This window comes from Hesperophylax consimilis, chromosome 17 (assembly GCF_061612785.1).
Source record: "Hesperophylax consimilis isolate HC1 chromosome 17, BYU_Hcon_1.0, whole genome shotgun sequence".
Lineage (NCBI taxonomy): Eukaryota > Metazoa > Arthropoda > Insecta > Trichoptera > Limnephilidae > Hesperophylax > Hesperophylax consimilis.
In genome coordinates, this window is record NC_142852.1 from 33,070,402 (window position 1) to 33,091,956 (window position 21,555).

The 21,555-nt window shown below is 38.7% G+C and overlaps 1 protein-coding gene across 1 annotated transcript in view; it reads right to left on the minus strand.

The window, feature by feature from the left end:
* LOC149416458 (uncharacterized) overlaps positions 1-21,555 on the minus strand; it is a 38,187-nt gene that overhangs the window by 8,479 nt on the left and 8,153 nt on the right. The window contains exons 3-11 of the mRNA XM_089641698.1: positions 17,580-17,681; positions 12,980-13,104; positions 11,777-11,955; positions 9,920-10,065; positions 8,262-8,368; positions 5,969-6,085; positions 4,331-4,452; positions 2,485-3,886; positions 114-207 (exon numbers count right to left, since the gene is read on the minus strand). Coding sequence (XP_089497824.1) covers positions 114-207; positions 2,485-3,886; positions 4,331-4,452; positions 5,969-6,085; positions 8,262-8,368; positions 9,920-10,065; positions 11,777-11,955; positions 12,980-13,104; positions 17,580-17,681 — 2,394 coding nt within the window. The remainder of the gene's footprint in view (positions 1-113; positions 208-2,484; positions 3,887-4,330; positions 4,453-5,968; positions 6,086-8,261; positions 8,369-9,919; positions 10,066-11,776; positions 11,956-12,979; positions 13,105-17,579; positions 17,682-21,555) is intronic.

Below are 21,555 nucleotides of genomic sequence, written 5' to 3' on the forward strand. Positions count from 1 at the left end.
CAATGGGCCTATCGTGGCATTGTAATGGTGTTCTAATTCATCACCACGATATAACAACTTCCACTGGCTCCGGGCATTGGGATTCTTCTCCAGTATAAAAGTAAAATACTAACCTTAGCGTATTCATCGTTGATAATCTTGTATTTAATAGAGGCTTCTTCCTCGATGTCCATCTTGTCATTGAGATTTATTATTTCCTCATTTTCACTGAAAAATTTAAATTCGTTATTCATAACATATTTTTATTATATGTCAAATTACAAGTGAGTGGCTGATGTTACTGCAATTACACAATACCGAGATAAGTCTGTAGCGATGCTACTAGAATATTCGAGAACGATCGCCAATGCAAAACGCATCGTAGCTGGAACTCCAGATACAATGCTAGCATTCGGCGCTCCTACCTACAAGTCTGAATATTCTCGATGCACCGGGCGGCTATAAAATGAGGCGCATCGCTCCAGATAGCGCCCCTCTGCTACAGGACCTTATCTAACCTACACCCGGCTCTGCACGGACTACGAATTATTATGGACTCCTCGGCTATCATCCCAGGCCTGCCCTCCTCACACGCCTAGACCCTGCGACACCTTCTCCGGTCTTCGCCTCGGCCCCGCGACATCGTCGGCGGCCTGCATCTCTCGACCAGGTACATCACACCTTCGGCTACTTTGTTCACACTGGAGTACCTGGAAGACTCCACATCTTCACCAGTGCTGAACACATCCACGAGTCCGGTCTCCACCAACGCGGTGTCGACTCACTGACTACAGCCTCGACCACTCCACCGCCATCATCGCCGCTTAGACTTGGTATCATCCTCATCGGTCCGGAGTCACAACTGCGCTACTGACTCACCCAAATAAACGCTGTGACAACAAACACTATCTTTCATTGTCTCACTACCGATCCCCAAAAGTCCAAATCAACTTTTCTACACTTTAGTGTGTTTTGACTAGAGAATAGTATCTATAATCCGAACCATCGGATGACAGGGTGGGTGGTAATTCATGAATAGCGCTCTGACTCCAGCAAACCGAAACATAACATTGTTTACGATTAGTATCCTTACCCACAATTTACACCCATTAGCAAATCTCTCGTTATTTCCACTAATATTTTAATTAACCACTCGGAACATTAGAACGTCAAAAGACGTAAATATGATAATAGCGGTCAAGACATTAGTACGTCTTTTCACGTAAACGCGCGAGATTTTACAAAAATCGATTTATTTCCATCACTAGTATACGGATTGCCATGATTTAAAAAACAGAGTATCGATAATGAATAACGCTACGCGTCTGCATTCAAAAATATCTATGGAATTTCGAGGTGCATTATCTGAGTCGATTGAATCTGTCATCTTGTTCGTTCATAATTTATTGCGTTTTTAAATAATTTATTAAAAATATTTTAGTTTGGACGGTTAATATTTTGAGGTGACTAATAGTTTTTAATTATATTTCTTCAATATATAAAGTGTTATTTCTTTATGATACTCAGAAAAAAGTACATTTTTCACAGCTTTGAAATAATGGTCAGCGATTTTTACATATTTTTGACGTTTTCAGAAAATGTATATTTAGAAACGCAAATATTTACGTATAACAAAACAATACGATAGTGAATTTCATAATCTTTCCAAAACATTTTTTAGAATGAGGCTACGTTTCCCAAAACGTGAGTTATGAAGCTTTTAACAAAACTCGTGAATAACACAAAAATTTTCGCGTTTTGACAGTTCGCAAAGGAACACAAAGTAAATAAAAGTCCTTTTCTGAGAGGTTAATAGATGAAAAAAAAAAACAGAATTTATTTTAATTATCAATAAAAATTTTGTGGAAATAATGAGAGATTTGATGAAAACACATAAGTTTTCGGCTCTCCTGAACAATCCGTGGTTTGGAGTTGCAACCGTATGCGCCTCGGCTACAGAATTAGACCTGGGTACCATGAAAATTACAAGTTCGAATTGGCAACCAGCTAGCAACTGAGCGAATGATGTGTCCAGTGGTATTCCTCAAGAATCTGTTCTGGGTCCAGTTCTGTTTATTTTACTTCAATCCTAGGAAACACTTCCTTGCAAATAGAGTAGTGGAAGTATGGAACTAACTTCCACAACATGTCATCCATTCTACTAATATAAACCTATTTAAATCTCCATTGGATTCTTATTTGGAGAGAAGAAAGGATTAACTTACTTTAAATTTAAAATGATTCAACGACTGTTAGACTTACTGTGAAATCAGATATCAGCAGAATGCTGCCTGCTCATTCAAAAATAATAATAAAAAAGTAAGCTGCAGTTGTCAAAAGCAAATGAAATTGCTATCAGTTAGAAACATAATGGCCATATCACAATTTGATTGACATTTAAAAACACCGATGTTGAAAATTCAACCCGAAACACTCCAATTTTAGTAAACAAAATAAAGTTACAAATTTGGCAGTTACACGAAAAATAAAAAAATTTATACTCACACGTAGAATAACTTCTTTGACTTCGGACAGGGTTTGTTTTCCATCTTAATGTTTTTGGCTTTTTTGTTCTGACTTTGCGTTTCGCTTGGCCGTTTACGCTTCCTGCTCGAGGTGTCGGCGCTTTTAGAAAGGAAACCTTCCACTTTAAACACAATCCTAAGAGGCTGCTCGGTATTAAAAACGGGGGAAGTGTTCAACGTCGTCTTATTTCGCAACTCTTCAAGATGTTGGAAATACTTCTCAACTTTGTCTTTAAACGTTTCTCTACCGGACGAGACGTTGGATTGCTCCGCATTCTTTTCGTGCTTTTTATGTTTCGAAGATGTGGGCGAAATCTTCACTTTAAATTTCCCTCCGCTGTACTTGTTTGTCGAGTTAATATTTGCTTTTTTCACGTCGGCATTTGACGAAATCTCTTCTAATTTGATAGGTTTTTTAATGGGGTCTTTAAAATAGCTAGAAATGGTTTTTTGCACTGTGTTTTCATTAGATAAACGTTTTCCAACCTCCAGATCATCTCGAGTAACTCTGTTGTCATGTTTTTCTGAATAAAATCTAGAAGCACAAATAGATTTACGTCTGATAGGGTGAGGTGCAGCAGGCTTCTTAACACTTTCTCCTGTTCCCTCTTTATTATCGCTTGTCGAACTTATAGATTGTCGTTGGAAGGAACAATGTGGAACAGGTTTCTTACCGCTTTCTGCCATTTCTTCTTTCCTATCGCTTTCATCTACGAACATTCTATTTGAATAAACTGATTCTCTTCGAATTGAACGCCGTGGTGCAGGTCGCTTAGTGCTTTCTTCTTTGCTATCGCTTTCATCTACAGTTATTCTAGATGAATAAACCGACTGCCTTCGAATTGAACGCCGTCGCGTAGGTTCCTTAACACTGTCTTCGATATCTTCTGTGTTATCGCTTTCATCTATGCATATTGTATTAGAATAAACTGACTCTCTTCGAATTGAACGCCGTGGAGCTGGTTTTTTAACGGTTTCTTCCGGCGCTTCATTTAAAATAACGTACTGTTCTTTTTGATTCAATAGTTGATCAACGGACGAACCGACATCTTCGCTATTATGACTGCTAGAAACACTCAACAACTTTTCTAGAATAGTATTATTTGAACGATTATTCGTTGTGAGCTCGCCCTTTTTTGGGCTGAGTGATTTGATGATGGCCGAATCAATGCTTCGAACGGAGAAGACGTTTTCTTTATCCGTTTTAATGATCAGATCGTTGTTCATGGTGAGATAGGCTTCACAAGTGCCGGCACTACCGCTGCTACTTCCCTGTACAGAGATCACCGAGTCCCGTCTATCGCGGGCAGCGTTAGTATCGTCTCTCCAAGCGATGAAAGTGTCATTGGAAGAGCAGAGTTCTTCAACGGTGTCATCGAAAGCTGAAAATAAAAAGCATGATTTATTTATTCTTTATCATGTTTATTATCTAGGCTTCTGACAAAAATAATGTTGTAATATTTGGCCTAATCTGTATAAATCAGAATATTAATGTATTGTCATTATAATTAAAAATAATTATTTCCGTGGTGTGTCTCCGTGCAACTCCATTTCAGTGACTTTGGAATTTGGATTTGCTTTGATTTTCAAAATTGGAACTGATTGTGTGAACAATTCAGAGAAGCGATAAAGCAGGTACCAAAATTATTTTGTTAACTAATAATTCAATGTCGTAATTTAATTAATTCGAAAGGTAAATTTATGAACGGACATTCATCTTTCCTCTGCAAATCAATGCCTCACTGCCATAGATCAGGATTTTTTACCATAATCATTTGTATGGATCTTTTAAAAATAAACAACATTTGTATATTCCTCGTATATACCTCGAGTCTGTGGTTGATCAGGCTGGCAGCGCGAACAAATGAGACTGCGATTTAGCTTGAGGTCGGCGCAGCGCCGGTGTGCCGCCTGCGACCCGCACAGGTTGCAGATCACCAACTGCCATCTGGTGGTAGAATACAAAAACATATTATTATCACCACTGAAGAACCGAACCACTTATGTACTAGCCACGAACAGAAGCACCCAACAACTTACTAGTGCAGCGACTTACTAACAGAATACATAATAAATAGCAACTTACTAACAGAATACATAATAAATAGCAACTTACTAACAGAATACATAATAAATAGCAACTTACTAACAGAATACATAATAAATAGCAACTTACTAACAGAATACATAATAAATAGCAACTTACTAACAGAATACATAATAAATAGCAACTTACTAACAGAATACATAATAAATAGCAACTTACTAACAGAATACATAATAAATAGCAACTTACTAACAGAATACATAATAAATAGCAACTTACTAACAGAATACATAATAAATAGCAACTTACTAACAGAATACATAATAAATAGCAACTTACTAACAGAATACATAATAAATAGCAACTTACTAACAGAGTACATTTTTTTAATTTTTTTTTTTTATAGTGAATACCTCACAAGAGTCCCAACTGCTCCCGTCTGGAGCCAGTGAGACTATGGCATCCCCAATTGGGGGATGTTGTGAGGCTGAAGGTAAGTGGGGAAGGGAAAGAGGAAGGTGGGGAAGTACCTGGCTATTCAGATCTAGTCACTAAACACGGCTAAAGCCATTTGGAGCAACGTTTCAATTCTGAATGGTGGTCTTACACCAGGGCGATACTGGTAGTATCTTCCACTCTGGAACGTGCCGCAAATATACTATATATTATTTTAATTAATTAATTGTGAAATAACACAAATTAATCAAATAAAATTTATTTGCGCACGCCGGGTTCGAACCCGCGACCTTCGGAATGGCAGTCCAATGCGTTACCACTGGACTATGCCGGCCGTCAAATTGGAATAAACGTCAAATTGGAACATAATAAATAGCAACTTACTAACAGAATACAGTCACAGATAAATGCTTCTATCAAAAACAGAACAGTGACAAAGCAGAACATTGAAGAAAACTGAATAAAAATCAACCCATACAATACAAACTTGTTTTATACTACATTTTTAAATGTCTGAGTTTAAACCTTCCTTCCCAGGGACCAAAGTCAACCGCGTTACAGACCTTGCCAGATGCCAAACGCGTAGTAATCATCGATTTCAACGCATTGTCATCGACAACGGATGGATGCTAGCTGGATCGGATGTCGGAAAGTGGATTAATTTCTCCTTCCAAGATTTGCATTAATTCATTGCCGAAAATAAAAATCAAATTCAAATAGACGTATTTAAAACGAACAAACATAAATCAAACCTAACCTATTCTTTTAACTGGTTGGCGTAACGGATGCATCTGTGAAAAAACAGAACAGCAACATAACATTGAAGAAAAGTGAATAGAATAAATAAATAAACAAACAATAGACCTAACTGAGGGTGGTGCGACGTATGCCTGTGAACGAACTTCCACGCAGATGTATGACGGCAGTATTAGCGACAATTAATGATAACAGCGATACTCACAATTTACTGCCCGAGTAGCGTCGCCCGGCGTTGCTGAGACAGTGGGAGACGTAGCACTCCTTGGGGCGCTCGTGCAGCTCCCTGAAGGCCCCGTCTTCTCGCTCCCAGGACGCGTCCCTGCAAATATACCCACATCGTGACATGTCAGGAACACGGCTTGTTTCAAACACAAGGAACAGGGATAAAATGAAATATTTTTGCATTGTTCAATACCAGATGAATTCACCGTTTTCTAATGTATTTCAAAATAAAATACTGTTTTTGAAAGTAGATGTGGGAGAAGAAACATCTCCCAAATCTATAAATGTTTGATGTCTGCAAGAAATATCTGCCAAAATCTACGGGTGTCTGATGCCTGCGAGAAACATCTCCCAAATCTACGGGGGTTTGATGTTGTGGAGGAATATCTGCCAAAATCTACGGGTGTTTGATGTTGTGGAGAAATATCTCCCAAAATCTACGGGTGTTTGATGTTGTGGAGAAATATCTCCCAAAATCTACGGGTGTTTGATGTTTGCAAGAAATATCTGTCAAAATCTACGGGTGTTTGATGCCTGCGAGAAACATCTCCCAAATCTACGGGGGTTTGATGTTGTGGAGGAATATCTGCCAAAATCTACGGGTGTTTGATGCCTGCGAGAAAAATCTCCCAAATCTACGGGGGTTTGATGTTGTGGAGGAATATCTGCCAAAATCTACGGGTGTTTGATGCCTGCGAGAAACATCTCCCAAATCTACGGGGGTTTGATGTTGTGGAGGAATATCTGCCAAAATCTACGGGTGTTTGATGTTGTGGAGAAATATCTCCCAAAATCTACGGGTGTTTGATGTTTGCAAGAAATATCTGTCAAAATCTACGGGTGTTTGATGCCTGCGAGAAACATCTCCCAAATCTACGGGGGTTTGATGTTGTGGAGGAATATCTGCCAAAATCTACGGGTGTTTGATGCCTGCGAGAAAAATCTCCCAAATCTACGGGGGTTTGATGTTGTGGAGGAATATCTGCCAAAATCTACGGGTGTTTGATGCCTGCGAGAAACATCTCCCAAATCTACGGGGGTTTGATGTTGTGGAGGAATATCTGCCAAAATCTACGGGTGTTTGATGCCTGGGAGAAACATCTCCCAAATCTACGGGTGTCTGATGCCTGCGAGAAACATCTCCCAAATCTACGGGTGTTTGATGTTGTGGAGAAATATCTCCCAAAATCTACGGGTGTTTGATGTTGTGAAGAAATATCTCCCAAAATCTACGGGTGTTTGATGCCTGCGAGAAACATCTCCCAAATCTATGGGTGTTTGATGTTGTGGAGGAATATCTCCCAAAATCTACGGGTGTTTGATGTCTGCAAGAAATATCTCCCAAAATCTACGGGTGTTTGATGTCTGCAAGAAATATCTGCCAAAATCTACGGGTGTTTGATGTCTGCAAGAAATATCTCCCAAATCTATGGGGGTTTGATGTTGGGGAGGAATATCTCCCAAAATCTACGGGTGTTTGATGTCTGCAAGAAATATCTGCCAAAATCTACGGGTGTTTGATGTCTGCAAGAAATATCTCCCAAATCTATGGGGGTTTGATGTTGGGGAGGAATATCTCCCAAAATCTACGGGTGTTTGATGTCTGCAAGAAATATCTCCCAAATCTATGGGGGTTTGATGTTGGGGAGGAATATCTCCCAAAATCTACGGGTGTTTGATGTCTGCAAGAAATATCTGCCAAAATCTACGGGTGTTTGATGTCTGCAAGAAATATCTCCCAAATCTATGGGGGTTTGATGTTGGGGAGGAATATCTCCCAAAATCTACGGGTGTTTGATGTCTGCAAGAAATATCTCCCAAATCTATGGGGGTTTGATGTTGGGGAGGAATATCTCCCAAAATCTACGGGTGTTTGATGTCTGCAAGAAATATCTGCCAAAATCTACGGGTGTTTGATGTCTGCAAGAAATATCTCCCAAATCTATGGGGGTTTGATGTTGGGGAGGAATATCTCCCAAAATCTACGGGTGTTTGATGTCTGCAAGAAATATCTCCCAAATCTATGGGGGTTTGATGTTGGGGAGGAATATCTCCCAAAATCTACGGGTGTTTGATGTCTGCAAGAAATATCTGCCAAAATCTACGGGTGTTTGATGCCTGCGAGAAACATATCCCAAAATTGCTTCAGGGGTTATGAATGCAGTTTTTTTCTCTCTATATTCTGTCGATCATTGTTTTCTTGCTTTCATATTTCATTTCAATAGAATCCTTAAAAAACGAGAGATACAGGTTACAGGAATTAATTGACTCACCGATCAGGTACGTAGAAGCCAAACTTCAACAGGGTGGCCAGGAAGATAGGTTGGTTATTGCACAAGGGACACTTCACGTAGTGTCTTCCAGCTGACAGGGCCAATTTCTAAACATAAAACAGTCAATAAGCACAATAAAGGAAAAGACAACAGCGTATGTAAAAGTGAGTTCTGAGATATTGGCTGTTAAGGTTAAACGCGACGTTCGATATACTCTACATAGATGGTGTTAATTTAATTATTTTATTAAAATACGCTTTTTGTAAGTTTGCTAATTGTATTGCGGAAATATATTTGTACAGCTCCCTTGAGGTGATTTTTCACTAAAACGGCACTATACAAATCATCCAAATATGTATATTATTGAATACACACATTCTGTGGATCCACTTGTTGCTAATGTAATAATAATAATAATATTTGGATGATTTTTATAGCGCTGTTTTTGTTCAAAATCACCTCATAATGTAATTCTGCAGGTTCAGATAAATAATAATCTACTAGTTTCTATATTCTGTGGATCCACTTGTCGCTGATGCAATTCTGCGGGTTCAGGTAAATAATAATCTACAAGTTTCTATATTCAGTGGATCCACTTGTCGCTGATGTAATTCTGCGGGTTCAGATAAATAACTTTCTCACCGTGTTATATAACAGGTAACTAAAATTAAATACTTGGGTATTATTTTTGACAGCAATTTGGAAACAATATATAACCACAACAGCAAACAAACTTAAATAGAGTATAGTATCATAGCATGGGGAGGAGCAAACGCTGCCGCCATTGATCCAACATCTAAAGCTCAGAAACTTATAAATAAAGATTATCCTCAAACTACCAATCACAAGCAGCTCGGATGAAATTTTTAGGAAAATCTGTGTTATGGACATTAGGCAACTTTATGCCAAAAACATACTAGCATACCTCTTCAAACACAAAACTACTTTTGACAATGTCCAAACTGCTCGTGATACTAGAACCAAAGGACATAATCTCTTACTAATCCCTTTCGCTAAAACAACTTTTGGCCAGAGAAATTTTAGATATTTTGCAATAAGGCTATATAATGCTCTCCCACTAGCCATTAGACTGAACACAATTTTTTTGAAATATAAAACAGACATCAAGTCTTGGATCATCAGCCAAGACAGATCTAAGATCAAAATCCCTTTATAAGTACGAACTCCAACTAGATGTTGATTACCCAATTTTTTTCTATTTTCCGATTTTATGTCCGGGTTAAATCTTCCCCACAGGAAAAACTAAACCCTTCCACACACTTTTCCAGAAATGATCGTCTAGTCAATCAACATTATGCAAGTAATGTAATTCTGTGGGTTCAGATAAATAATAATTTACAAGTTTCTATATTCTGTGGATCCACTTGTTGCTAATGCAATTCTGCGGGTTCAGGTAAATAATAATCTACAAGTTTCTATATATTCTGTGGATACACTTGTCGCTGATGCAATTCTGCAGGTTCAGGTAAATAATAATCTACAAGTTTCTATATTCTGTGGATCCACTTGTCGGGAATCGAACCCGCAGCCTTCTGATTGCAGGTCAGGTCAGGTGCTCCACTAATACGATATACACATACGAGTAGTTGCGTCAACAATTGTGGCTTCAGACAAATTACGTAGAGATTCCAACTTACAGCAACACATATCCTATGGAACCACCGGTCCCCCTTGCAGCACGGTGGCCACAGAGTGTTCCAAGTGGGTAGCGGGGTCACTTTATCATAGCAAATACCACAAGTATGCCATTCACTGGATAGTTGTGGCGCGGCTAAAGTTGACTCTGTAACAAACAAAATATAAAAGTCTAATGTCAAATAGTTACTAGCAAACGTTTAGACATGACGTGTAAAAAATATAGAATATTCCATAATAATAACATTATGTAATAATAATAATAATAATAATAATTGGATAATTTGTATAGCGCCGTTTTTGTGAAAAATCACCTCAAGGGCGCTGTACAATTTATTTCCTAGGATCTACATTTGTTATTTAGACCAACTGTGCCAGCACGAGGTTCGTCATCCGTTCAGGCATGTGTCTGCCGCCAATATAGCGCTGACATGTATCTGCTGCCAATAAAGAGCGCTGACACAACATCCTCACATAGACAACAAACCTTGGCAGCACCGCTGTGACGCTCGACGAAGACAGAAGATGGAGACTCTGCTGCAAGAGTCCTAGGTAGCGAAGGAACTGTACCAGCTGCTGCAGGGAGAGAGACTACCCCGTCCACCAACTGTGCCAGCACGAGGCTCGTCATCCGTTCAGGCATGTGTCCGCCGCTAATATAGCGCTGACATGTGTCTGCTGCCAATAAAGAGCGCCGACACAATATCCTCACATAGATAACAGACCTTGGCAGCACCGCTGTGCAAAATCACCTCATCCTAGTTTACCTTAGTCTCTCCAGTCACCTCCCAGCCTTTCATGCCACCTAGTGCATCCTCTCGACCCTTTCAGACTCCTTCCTGGCTCCAATACATTCTTTCTATTGTCGTGATCCGACGATTTCACACCTCTGTCTCAGACCCTTAGGGCTCGCTTATCGCAGGCTATCATAAGCAAAATCTTGAACCAAAGTCAAAGTGAAGTTTATGAGTGTCATCTGTAACAAAATACATAAACAAAAACAGAAAATAAAAACAAAGACAAAAACTTTAAACAAAATATGGCTTATCTGTCCTCCATGCAGACATCCTCGGTTGAAAAGGTCCCGTAATTCCCAACACCACTTGACACTTGAGTCAGGTATAAAATCTTCGACTGCATTGAGAAATCTTCGTTCTAGCTTCACTTTGTGATATTCTTTGGTATCTGTTAGAAACTTAATCAACTACATATATATTAGCTGATTGGTGCGGGAGGTTCAAAATTAACAACCCGAATTTGGGTAGCTATCCTCAGGGTCATGAATGGTGCTACCAAAATTTTGGTAGCTATTGCCCAAGATCATTAACGGTGCTACCCAAACTTGGGTAGCTATTGCCCAGGATCATTAACGGTGCTACCCAAATTTGGGTAGCTATTGCCCAGGATCAATAACGGCACTACCCAAATTTGGGTAGCTATCGCCCAGGGTCATTAACGGCACTACCCAAATTTGGGTAGCTATCGCCCAGGGTCATTAACGGTGCTACCCGAATTTGGGTAGCTATTGCCCAGGATCATTAACGGTGCTACCCAAATTTGGGTAGCTATCGCCCAGGATCATTAACGGTGCTACCCAAATTTGGGTAGCTATCGCCCAGGATCATTAACGGTGCTACCCGAATTTGGGTAGCTATCGCCCAGGATCATTAACGGTGCTACCTAAATTTGGGTATCTATCGCCCAGGGTCATTAATGGAGGTACCCAAATGTGGGTAGCTATCACTGTATTGGTTAAGCATTTAGTGAATATAAATTTTGAATGAAATTAATTTAAATCTGTATTTATGAATGGAGTACAATAACTTCATTTAAAAAAGAAGTCGACCAATCGGGCTTACGTCTGGTCTCGTGGACAATCACATCTCTGCTAGCGTCCCCTATGGTCAGCCATTGCAGCTCCGGCAGACTGCTGAGGCGCGGCAGTTGGATGACGATGGAGCCAGGAGTTACCGTGGGGCGGGAGGTCAGGATGCTGGTGGGGACACGTTGAACCGGGCGGTGGAAAGCGCAGTATGACCTGGAATGTAAATGTAATAAATTAAATAATGAACACCGTGGTCGAGGGTTAAGGTTCTCCAATACCAACCCTGAGGTTGCAGGTTCAAATCCCAACATGCGCAAGTAATTTTATTATTTACATAATTTGTATAATTTCAAAATTCATTAATTTAAAATAATAAGTAGCATATTTGCAGCACGTTAAAGAGCGGAAGACGCTTCCAGTATCGCCCTGGTGAAAGACCGCTATTCAGAATTGAAACGTTGTTTGAAATGGCTTTAGCCGTATCTTACCAGGTCTGAATAGCCAGGTACTCCCCCAAATTTCCCCTCTCCACTACCTTCAGCCTCGTAAAATACCCCGATTGCGGATGCTATAGTTGCACTTGCTCCAAACGATTTTCAGCAGTTGAGACTCTTGCTGGGTATTCACATAACCATGTAACTTATCTAGGTGTAATAATTGTCCCTTACTGGAAAACGTTGACCGCGTAACTTATCTAGGTGTAATAATTGTCCCTCATTGGAAAACGTTGACCATGTAACTAATCTAGGTGTAATAATTGTCCCTCATTGGAAAACGTTGACCATGTTACTTATCTAGGTGTAATAATTGTCCCTCATTGGAAAACGTTGACCATGTTACTTATCTAGGTGTAATAATTGTCCCTCATTGGAAAACGTTGACCATGTAACTTATCTAGATGTAATAAGTGTCTCTCATTGGAAAACGTTGACCATGTAACATATCTAGGTGTAAAAATTGTCCCTCATTGGCAAACGTTGACCGTGTAACTTATCTAGGTGTAAAAATTGTCCCTCATTGGAAAACGTTGACCATGTAACTTATCTAGGTGTAATAATTGTCCCTCATTGGAAAACGTTGACCGTGTAACTTATCTAGGTGTAATAATTGTCCCTCATTACAAAACGTTGTCTCGTGGAACAATCTTTAAAATTTGCAGCGATATTGGTCGACAACTTTTCTAGTTTTGCAAGCATAACGTACATAGATAGAAAAACAAATATGAATTAAAACTTACTGGAACTGATCGTGAAAAAGGTTCAAAGCGCCATTCCGACGTCCGCACGGCAGGTGGAACTGCTTGCTGCAGTCGGGGAAGTGACACATTAACGTGGCATTGTTTCTTCCGCAATAGTAACACATCTGCAACAGAGGAAGATATCGCTAATATTACGCTGGTCGGAATTCCCTAAGAATGTTTACATGAAGCGTAATCTTCAAATCGATTGCAAACTATAAAGCAGATGCGCCAGCTGGGAATGCTGTCCTTGTTCTACTTGTGTCCTTGTTCTGGTATTTCAATGGAAGATGCTCTGACGAAAAGGCGTCATTGTTTTCTTCGGCGCCGTGCATAGTCAGAAAACACGCAAATTACAAAAAAAAATGTACCCACATAGTACACATATCATACACAACTGGACCAATAATTAATTACACACAAATTGCTTAGTTTTTATAACTATCTTAATTATTTCATTTTATTTTATTTTTATAAGCAATAATTATTAGCCTGAAACACTCATCCACATTGAAAAATCTCCTGATAAAAGATACATGACGCCAACGGGACGCGTGTCCTTTCGATTTCCGGTCGACAGCTCTGACTACTGAGCTATGGCGGCTTATCTCTTATCCGCGAAATAATTCAATATTCAGTAATTGTTGAATGAAACACTAGTATATATTGAATTATTTCGCAGATAAGAGATAAGCCGCCATAGCTCAGTGGTCAGAGCTGTCGACCGGAAATCGAAAGGACACGGGTTCAAGTCCCGTTGGCGTCATGTATCTTTTATCAGGAGATTTTTCAATGTGGATGAGTGTTTCAGGCTAATAATTATTGCTTATAAAAATAATTGTTACCCTTTGTGCTATGCATAAAAAATCTTGTCTTAAACATTAGTTTACCAAAAAATAATAATTCATTTTATTTTATTTAAATTTATTAAATTTTACATCATTTCAATACAGTCCATTTTATTTACATAATATTTGTCACATAACATTGTAAAATAAGGCGTCAGTATTCAGTGAGGCTAACATTACCAAATAATCTATATAAATGTAAATGTTTGTTTGTTCAAAATCTTAAATCTCCGAAGGTTCTTCACTAATTGCTTTGAAATTTTGACACAATGTTGCATTTGAATACGCGCACGTTTTTATATACCTGTATTATACAGATGTCACTTGTAACAGGTAAAAAAAACAGTTGATCTACTAACAAACATACCTAACAAAATCACTAGATACTTCAATCAAAAATACATCTAACAAACAAAAACTTTACAACAGATTACCAGTCTCCTACAAAAAACAAACGTCAATATATTCAAAGCGTTCATAAAAGAATTGGATCTGGGACGCAGGAGACACAAAATTATAAAACTTTACAACCAAACACAGACTGATTGAAGTGAAATAGATAAATAGATTACATTAGATTAAATTATATTAAAATCAAATAAAAAATACTAAAAATGTCTTCTGTCGTACGGGAAATCCCAGTGGGGAAAACATTATGAAATACAATTATGTTATAAAAATATAAATCTCCGTAGACACAATTACCAAAATGCCTTTTGCATCTAATCCTAGAAAACACTTCCTTGCAAATAGAGTAGTGGATGCTTGGAACAAACTCCCACAACATGTCATCGATGCAACAAATATAAATCAATTCAAAGCTCTATTGGATTCACATTTGGAGAGAAGAAAGGACTTAGTTCAAACTTAAAACAACTCAATTACTGGCAAACTTGTTGTCAAATCAGATATGAGCGCATCAGCAGAATGCTGCCTGCTCATTACTTAATGATAATAATAATAATAAAATACAACAATGACTCTGTAGTTATCTTGGTGTACAAAAATAAAAGTCTCGTTTTACTCAGGTGGAGCATTTATTTAAGAATGCACAATAGCAATTACTTCACAATAATAATGCGTTTATTTTATGGGATAAATACGAGTAGGCACTATATTATTTAGCGTGGAATGCAGGCGATATCTAGGTCAAGGTTACAAGCGCGCGAGGTAGTTGACTGAAGACTGACTACTGGCTGCGTCGGGCCTATTTAATAGCTAGGCCGGCGGTCGTAGTAGCTGTGTGAGATCGCTGGTAAACTACGGGCACTAGCTGGAACTAGATTGTTCTAGTAGTTTCTGCAGCGTTGGATTATGCCTAGACCCTTTGTCTAGACACTTCTGGCGAGTGCGCGTAATGCACTACGCCAAACCAGCAATATTATTGTCGTGGGTAGTTCGCTTCGGACGTCGCAAGTAGGTACTCGTATACGGCGGCGGCCGGAATATTAACACTACGTAACCAAATGTGTTTTGCGAAAAAACGTCTCTTAGTTTCAAAGTCCGTGCATTTTAATATGGGCGTTCTTTCTGGAACATATCAGTAGTATCGATCGCTATAACTCCTTCAATGATATTAACATTATTATTAAAGACAGGTGACCAAATTGTTCCCTGTACAAATCGCAAGTGCGCCCTACTGTCGAATTTGGGAGCCATCTCTGGTCCGGAGCCTCTAAATACCTGAAAAAAACCCTAGACTCTGTGCAGAAACGGGCGGTCCGTTTGATAGATTCCCCAATCTTAACAAACGGACTGCAATCTTTAGAGCACAGGCGTCAGGTAGGTATGCTGTCCTTGTTCTATCGGTATTACAATGGAAGATGCTCTGAGGAACTAGCGTCATTGATCCCTTCGGCACCGGTGCGTAGTCGGGATACACGCCAAACGCGCGCCCAACATTTGTACACGGTTGACATTTGTCACATGAGAACGGGTCGCTTCTACGATTCGTTCTTAAGTTCAACAGCTCGGCTGTGGAACGAACTGCCGGCCTCTGTGTTTCCTCCCTCCTACAACATGGGACTCTTCAAGACCCATGTTCACTCCTTCCTCTCCACAAAAAGACCCTCCACACAGCATCCCCAAAGATGACATAGGCCCTGAGGGAAATTATTTTCTTCAGGGCCTCCTGTGTGGAGTTAATATAAAAAAAAAAATAAAAAAAATTGTAGGGTTGTATTTTAGAATGTGTGTTGTAACGAGAGATGATATTTCGGCAAGTTTGCTAAAACGTCTCGAACCACGTGCGCCGAATGTATAGAACCTAAAAATATTGGATAAACGATGAAATCTCGGTGGATTTATTGGCTTTAAACCCCAGTAGGCAGATTCATGCCTCATATTAACTAAATCGATAACCATCGCTCGAGTGGATAAAGACATCATTAGCGCAGACCCGTGAAAAAACACGGGATATTATAATTGTGGGATTTGTGAAGCTGAAAGTTTATGTAAAAAAAACACATCAGATAAAAGACAATTACTGCTGAATGAATTTATAGGTAGGTACTTGATCACTTGTATGAATTCTTGACAAATCAGTTCCAATTATGAAAATGACAATTAAAATAATTTTCCCTTAAAAAATTATATTTTGGTAGGTAATTTATCGCTCATCTGAATTTTTGACAAATCAGTTCCAATTTTGAACATTTTTTTCAAATATTATATTTTGTAGAAGGTACTTAATCGTTTGTCTTAATTCTTGACACATAAGGTGGAATTTTAACGCTGAATTCTTGACATATCAGTTCGAAAATATTTCGTGTTAAAATATTGTACTTTATCGCTTGCCTGAATTCTTGACACAATAAGTTCCAATTTAGAAAATTAAATTAAAATATGATATTTTATGCAGGTACCTACATCATCGCATGTCTGAATTCATGACACAAAATAAATTCCAATTTTAAAAATTAAATTAAAATATAATATTTTATGTAGGTACCTACTTCAACGCATGTCTGAATTCTTGACATAATAAATTCCAATTTTGAAAATCAAATTAAAATATGATATTTTATATAGGTACCTACTTCATCGCTTGTCTGAATTCTTGACATAATAAATTCCAATTTTAAAAATTAAATTAAAATATAATATTTTATGTAGGTACCTACTTCAACGCATGTCTGAATTCTTGACATAATAAATTCCAATTTTGAAAATCAAATTAAAATATGATATTTTATGTAGGTACCTACTTCATCGCTTGTCTGAATTCATGACACAATAAGTTCCAATTTTGAAAATCAAATTAAAATATAATACAGACAAACTTGGTTATAACGAGCACGAGAGGACCGACAAAATTTTCAAAATACGAGTAGGTAATACTTATCGAAAATACACTTTTATTACTCAAATTTATTAACAATGCTGTAGAGAAAAATCAAGGTTTGGGGTAATTCTTAAAAACCCTGGCAGAAAAACATTTTTTAATAGACTTTTAGTTAATTTACGCTGCGTGTCCTAAATGGAATCAAATTTGAAAAACCGGTTTGCAAAACACAAAATTTAAAAAAGTCAATGTTAACGCTTGAATTTCAACGAAAACAAAGTAAATCGCGGGCTGTTTTAAAAATATGCAAAGCGGCCTGTGCATCACTATCAGAAATTTACTAGGTACCTTCATAAACATATTTATTGGTTTTTAAAACAGAATTGACGACGAGTTGTAATATAAAAGAAGATGTAAAAAGGGAACAAATTAGCGAAGCTCAATTCGGTATCTTATGTGTAAATCTTACCCTAGAACTGCCACGTTTTAGTTCCCTGGATATGTCCTGATGCAGAAAACCCTCGATTCCTTCATCGTCTTGACCATTTTGCTTCAGACGAGATGACAGCAACTATTACAAGACAAAATCACCATTAGAACCCAAGTTGGCACTAGAACATGTATCTAACAGTATAAAGATGAATCATAAGTTTACATAACTCACAGACTCACACGCCGTTTCTCCACAGGGGTGGGCAGAGAGGACAGACTACTAAACAACTGGGTCTTGGCACACACTCCTTGTTTCATTCATCGTCTCATACATACGCAGATACTTTAATAGTACACAACTGCTGACCCTGTACAAATCGCAAGTGCGCCCTACTGTCGAATTTGGCAGCCATCTCTGGTCCGGAGCCCCTAAATACCTGAAAGAAACCCTAGACTCTGTGCAGAAACGGGCGGTCCGTTTGATAGATTCCCCAATCTTAACAAACGGACTGCAATCTTTAGAGCACAGGCGTCAGGTAGGTATGCTGTCCTTGTTCTATCGGTATTACAATGGAAGATGCTCTGAGGAACTAGCGTCATTGATCCCTTCGGCACCGGTGCGTAGTCGGGATACACGCCAAACGCGCGCCCAACATTTGTACACGGTTGACATTTGTCACATGAGAACGGGTCGCTTCTACGATTCGTTCTTAAGTTCAACAGCTCGGCTGTGGAACGAACTGCCGGCCTCTGTGTTTCCTCCCTCCTACAACATGGGACTCTTCAAGACCCACATTCACTACTTCCTCTCCACAAAAAGACCCTCCACACAGCATCCCCAAAGATGACATAGGCCCTGAGGGAAATTATTTTCTTCAGGGCCTCCTTTGTGGAGTTAATATATAAAAAAAAAAATTTAAAAAATACTCTTCTGTTATTCTTGACATGGCCCAACTCAATTTATATTGACTTGAGAATGTATTTGGTTTAAATGTTGATTTATTTTAGTGTGTTTTTGCCGTGTTGCGCTTCTTCCTTCTTTAGCCATCGTTTCAGACAGCATTACAGTGTTCATCACGAGCACAGATGTTGGACAATGATGGATACTGTAAACCTAACCGAATCGTTAGCTGAAGAAGGGCGAAGCGCAATACGGCATAGACGTAATACAATAGGTTACCGTTACCAAACGTTTACACACACACATATGCTTCAATGATCTCATTTGTACATTCAGTCTACTTTAACCCATTGGCCTCAAACGACGCCGTCCCGCCGGCGTGTGTACGGCGATGTGTCTTAAAATCAAACGACGCCGTCCCCGCGGGTCCGATGTCTGTCGGCTTAAAAACGAAAAAGGGATACATTATTGACATCTGTGTTTAAAATTTTAAGTGCCAATCGCTCTGTAGATAATTAAGCATTTATTTCGTAGTAATTGGCAGGACTCCTTTGGTACAATTTTTTCCTGATATTTACGATTGAAATTTTGCTATATTTCAGCTTCATTGAATTTTTTCAAAATGGCGTGTGGTTCGGGAATTGACAAGCTTGTTCGTAAAACGCATGGTGGGCTGCTAACAAGAGCCCGAATGGCAAAAAATATATATTATGGTAATAAGTATGATTAATGTACAACTTTTCTAAATCCAATTATAAAAAAATATTGGTTTTTGAAAAAAAAAAAATTTCATATCCTCTTTAATCATATATATATATTTTTTTTAAACAATGGATATATTTTTTACATACCTTGATTCAATGCACAAGTAAATTAAAAAAGATTGTTTCGTTTGCATGTTTAGTTTAAAAGTTATGTAAGATTTAGTACACCACTGCACTTAAAACTTTTGGTACAAAATTAATTCGGATGTGAAGGACAATTTTTTAGCCAAACAATTCGGAGGCCAATGAGTTAATTCTTCTTCTTCCAGTTCCATGCCTCCCTGCTATGCATCAGGATAGGCCGAGTAGTTCTGGGCGTGTCCGTTAGATTTCCATCATTGGCTGGACGATGCGTTTAGAAAGTGCCCGTGTTCAAACCTTGCCCAAATGGCCATATTTTAACAAAAACTATTATACTAAGTTCGTCGAGTTATATTTTTTCATTAATTGTTATGGCAAAACTTAGACGTGATATTCCTTTCCAACGACAAACAAACGAACAATTTACATTGTGATCATGTATAATTCTGAATGGTGTTCTTGCACAAGGGCGATACTGAGAGTATCTTCCACTCTGGAACGTGCCGCAAGCATAATATATATTATTTTTAATGAATAAATTTTGAATTCATCAAATAAAATTTTTTTGAGCACGGCATGAATTGTACCCGCCACCTTCGGATTGCTAGTCAAGAGCCTTACTCCTCTACCACGGAGGCTGTCAAATATAAATAGCTATCATGGAGAAACTACAGGGTTTTCCAATAAGAGGTGTTATTTTGAATAGCCCGCTATTTCGGTAGATGTTACTTTTGAAGCTGTCATTTTTTGACATTTGACAAGTAGAAACTACGCCATTAATAAAAATGGAACGATACACGCTTCAACAACACATTGAAATTATTAAAAGTCACTTGAGTGAATCAAATGCAGATCATCTTGAGTGATGAGGCCCATTTCCTCCTCGGTGGCTTCGTCAACAAGCAAAATTGTCGCATCTGGGGCTCGGAAAACCCAAGAGTTATTGTTGAAAAGCCTCTCTATCCTCAACGTGTGACTGTTTGGTGCGGTTTATGGTCCGGCGGAGTCATTGGACCTTACTTTTTCGAAAATGAGGCTGGAGCAACAGTTACGGTGAATGGATTGCGCTATCGAGAGATGATTAATGATTTTTTATGGCCGGAATTGGATGGTATTGATCTGGACAACGTTTACTTTCAACAAGACGGCGGTACGTGCCACACAAGCAACAAAACCATTGATCTTTTACGATTGAATATCAAAATAAAACCTCTTATTGGAAAACCCTGTACATAGGATTATACAGGGTGTCTGGGGGTAAAGTGGGCTAACTTCGAGGGATGATTCTACATGATTTTAGAAGTAAAAAAGGTTAATAACTTTTGTAAAATTACAATGCTTTAAGGCAGTTTTTAGGTAAAAAAAAGTTGGATTGTTTGTATGAGAAAATAAATAAACAAATGGATTTTAGAAAAAAACTATTTATCTTTTTTACTTCTACTATCATGTAGAATCACCCCCGGACACCCTGTATAGATAAAATTTTTATATTAAACAAATTAAGTAATAGAGACAGCTTCTCACCAGACAGTAAGTAAAAGAGACGGCTACTCACCAGGCAGTAAGTAATAGAGACGGCTACTCACCAGACAGTAAGTAATAGAGACGGCTACTCACCAGGCAGTAAGTAATAGAGACGGCTACTCACCAGGCAGTAAGTAATAGAGACGGCTACTCACCAGACAGTAAGTAATAGAGACGGCTACTCACCAGACAGTAAGTAATAGAGACGGCTACTCACCAGGCAGTAAGTAATAGAGACGGCTACTCACCAGACAGTAAGTAATAGAGACGGCTACTCACCAGACAGTAAGTAATAGAGACGGCTACTCACCAGGCAGTAAGTAATAGAGACGGCTACTCACCAGGCAGTAAGTAATATAGACGGCTACTCACCAGACAGTAAGTAATATAGACGGCTACTCACCAGACAGTAAGTAATAGAGACGGCTACTCACCAGACAGTAAGTAATAGAGACGGCTACTCACCAGACAGTAAGTAATAGAGACGGCTACTCACCAGGCAGTAAGTAATAGAGACGGCTACTCACCAGGCAGTAAGTAATATAGACGGCTACTCACCAGACAGTAAGTAATAGAGACGGCTACTCACCAGGCAGTAAGTAATAGAGACGGCTACTCACCAGGCAGTAAGTAATAGAGACGGCTACTCACCAGACAGTAAGTAATAGAGACGGCTACTCACCAGACAGTAAGTAATAGAGACGGCTACTCACCAGGCAGTAAGTAATAGAGACGGCTACTCA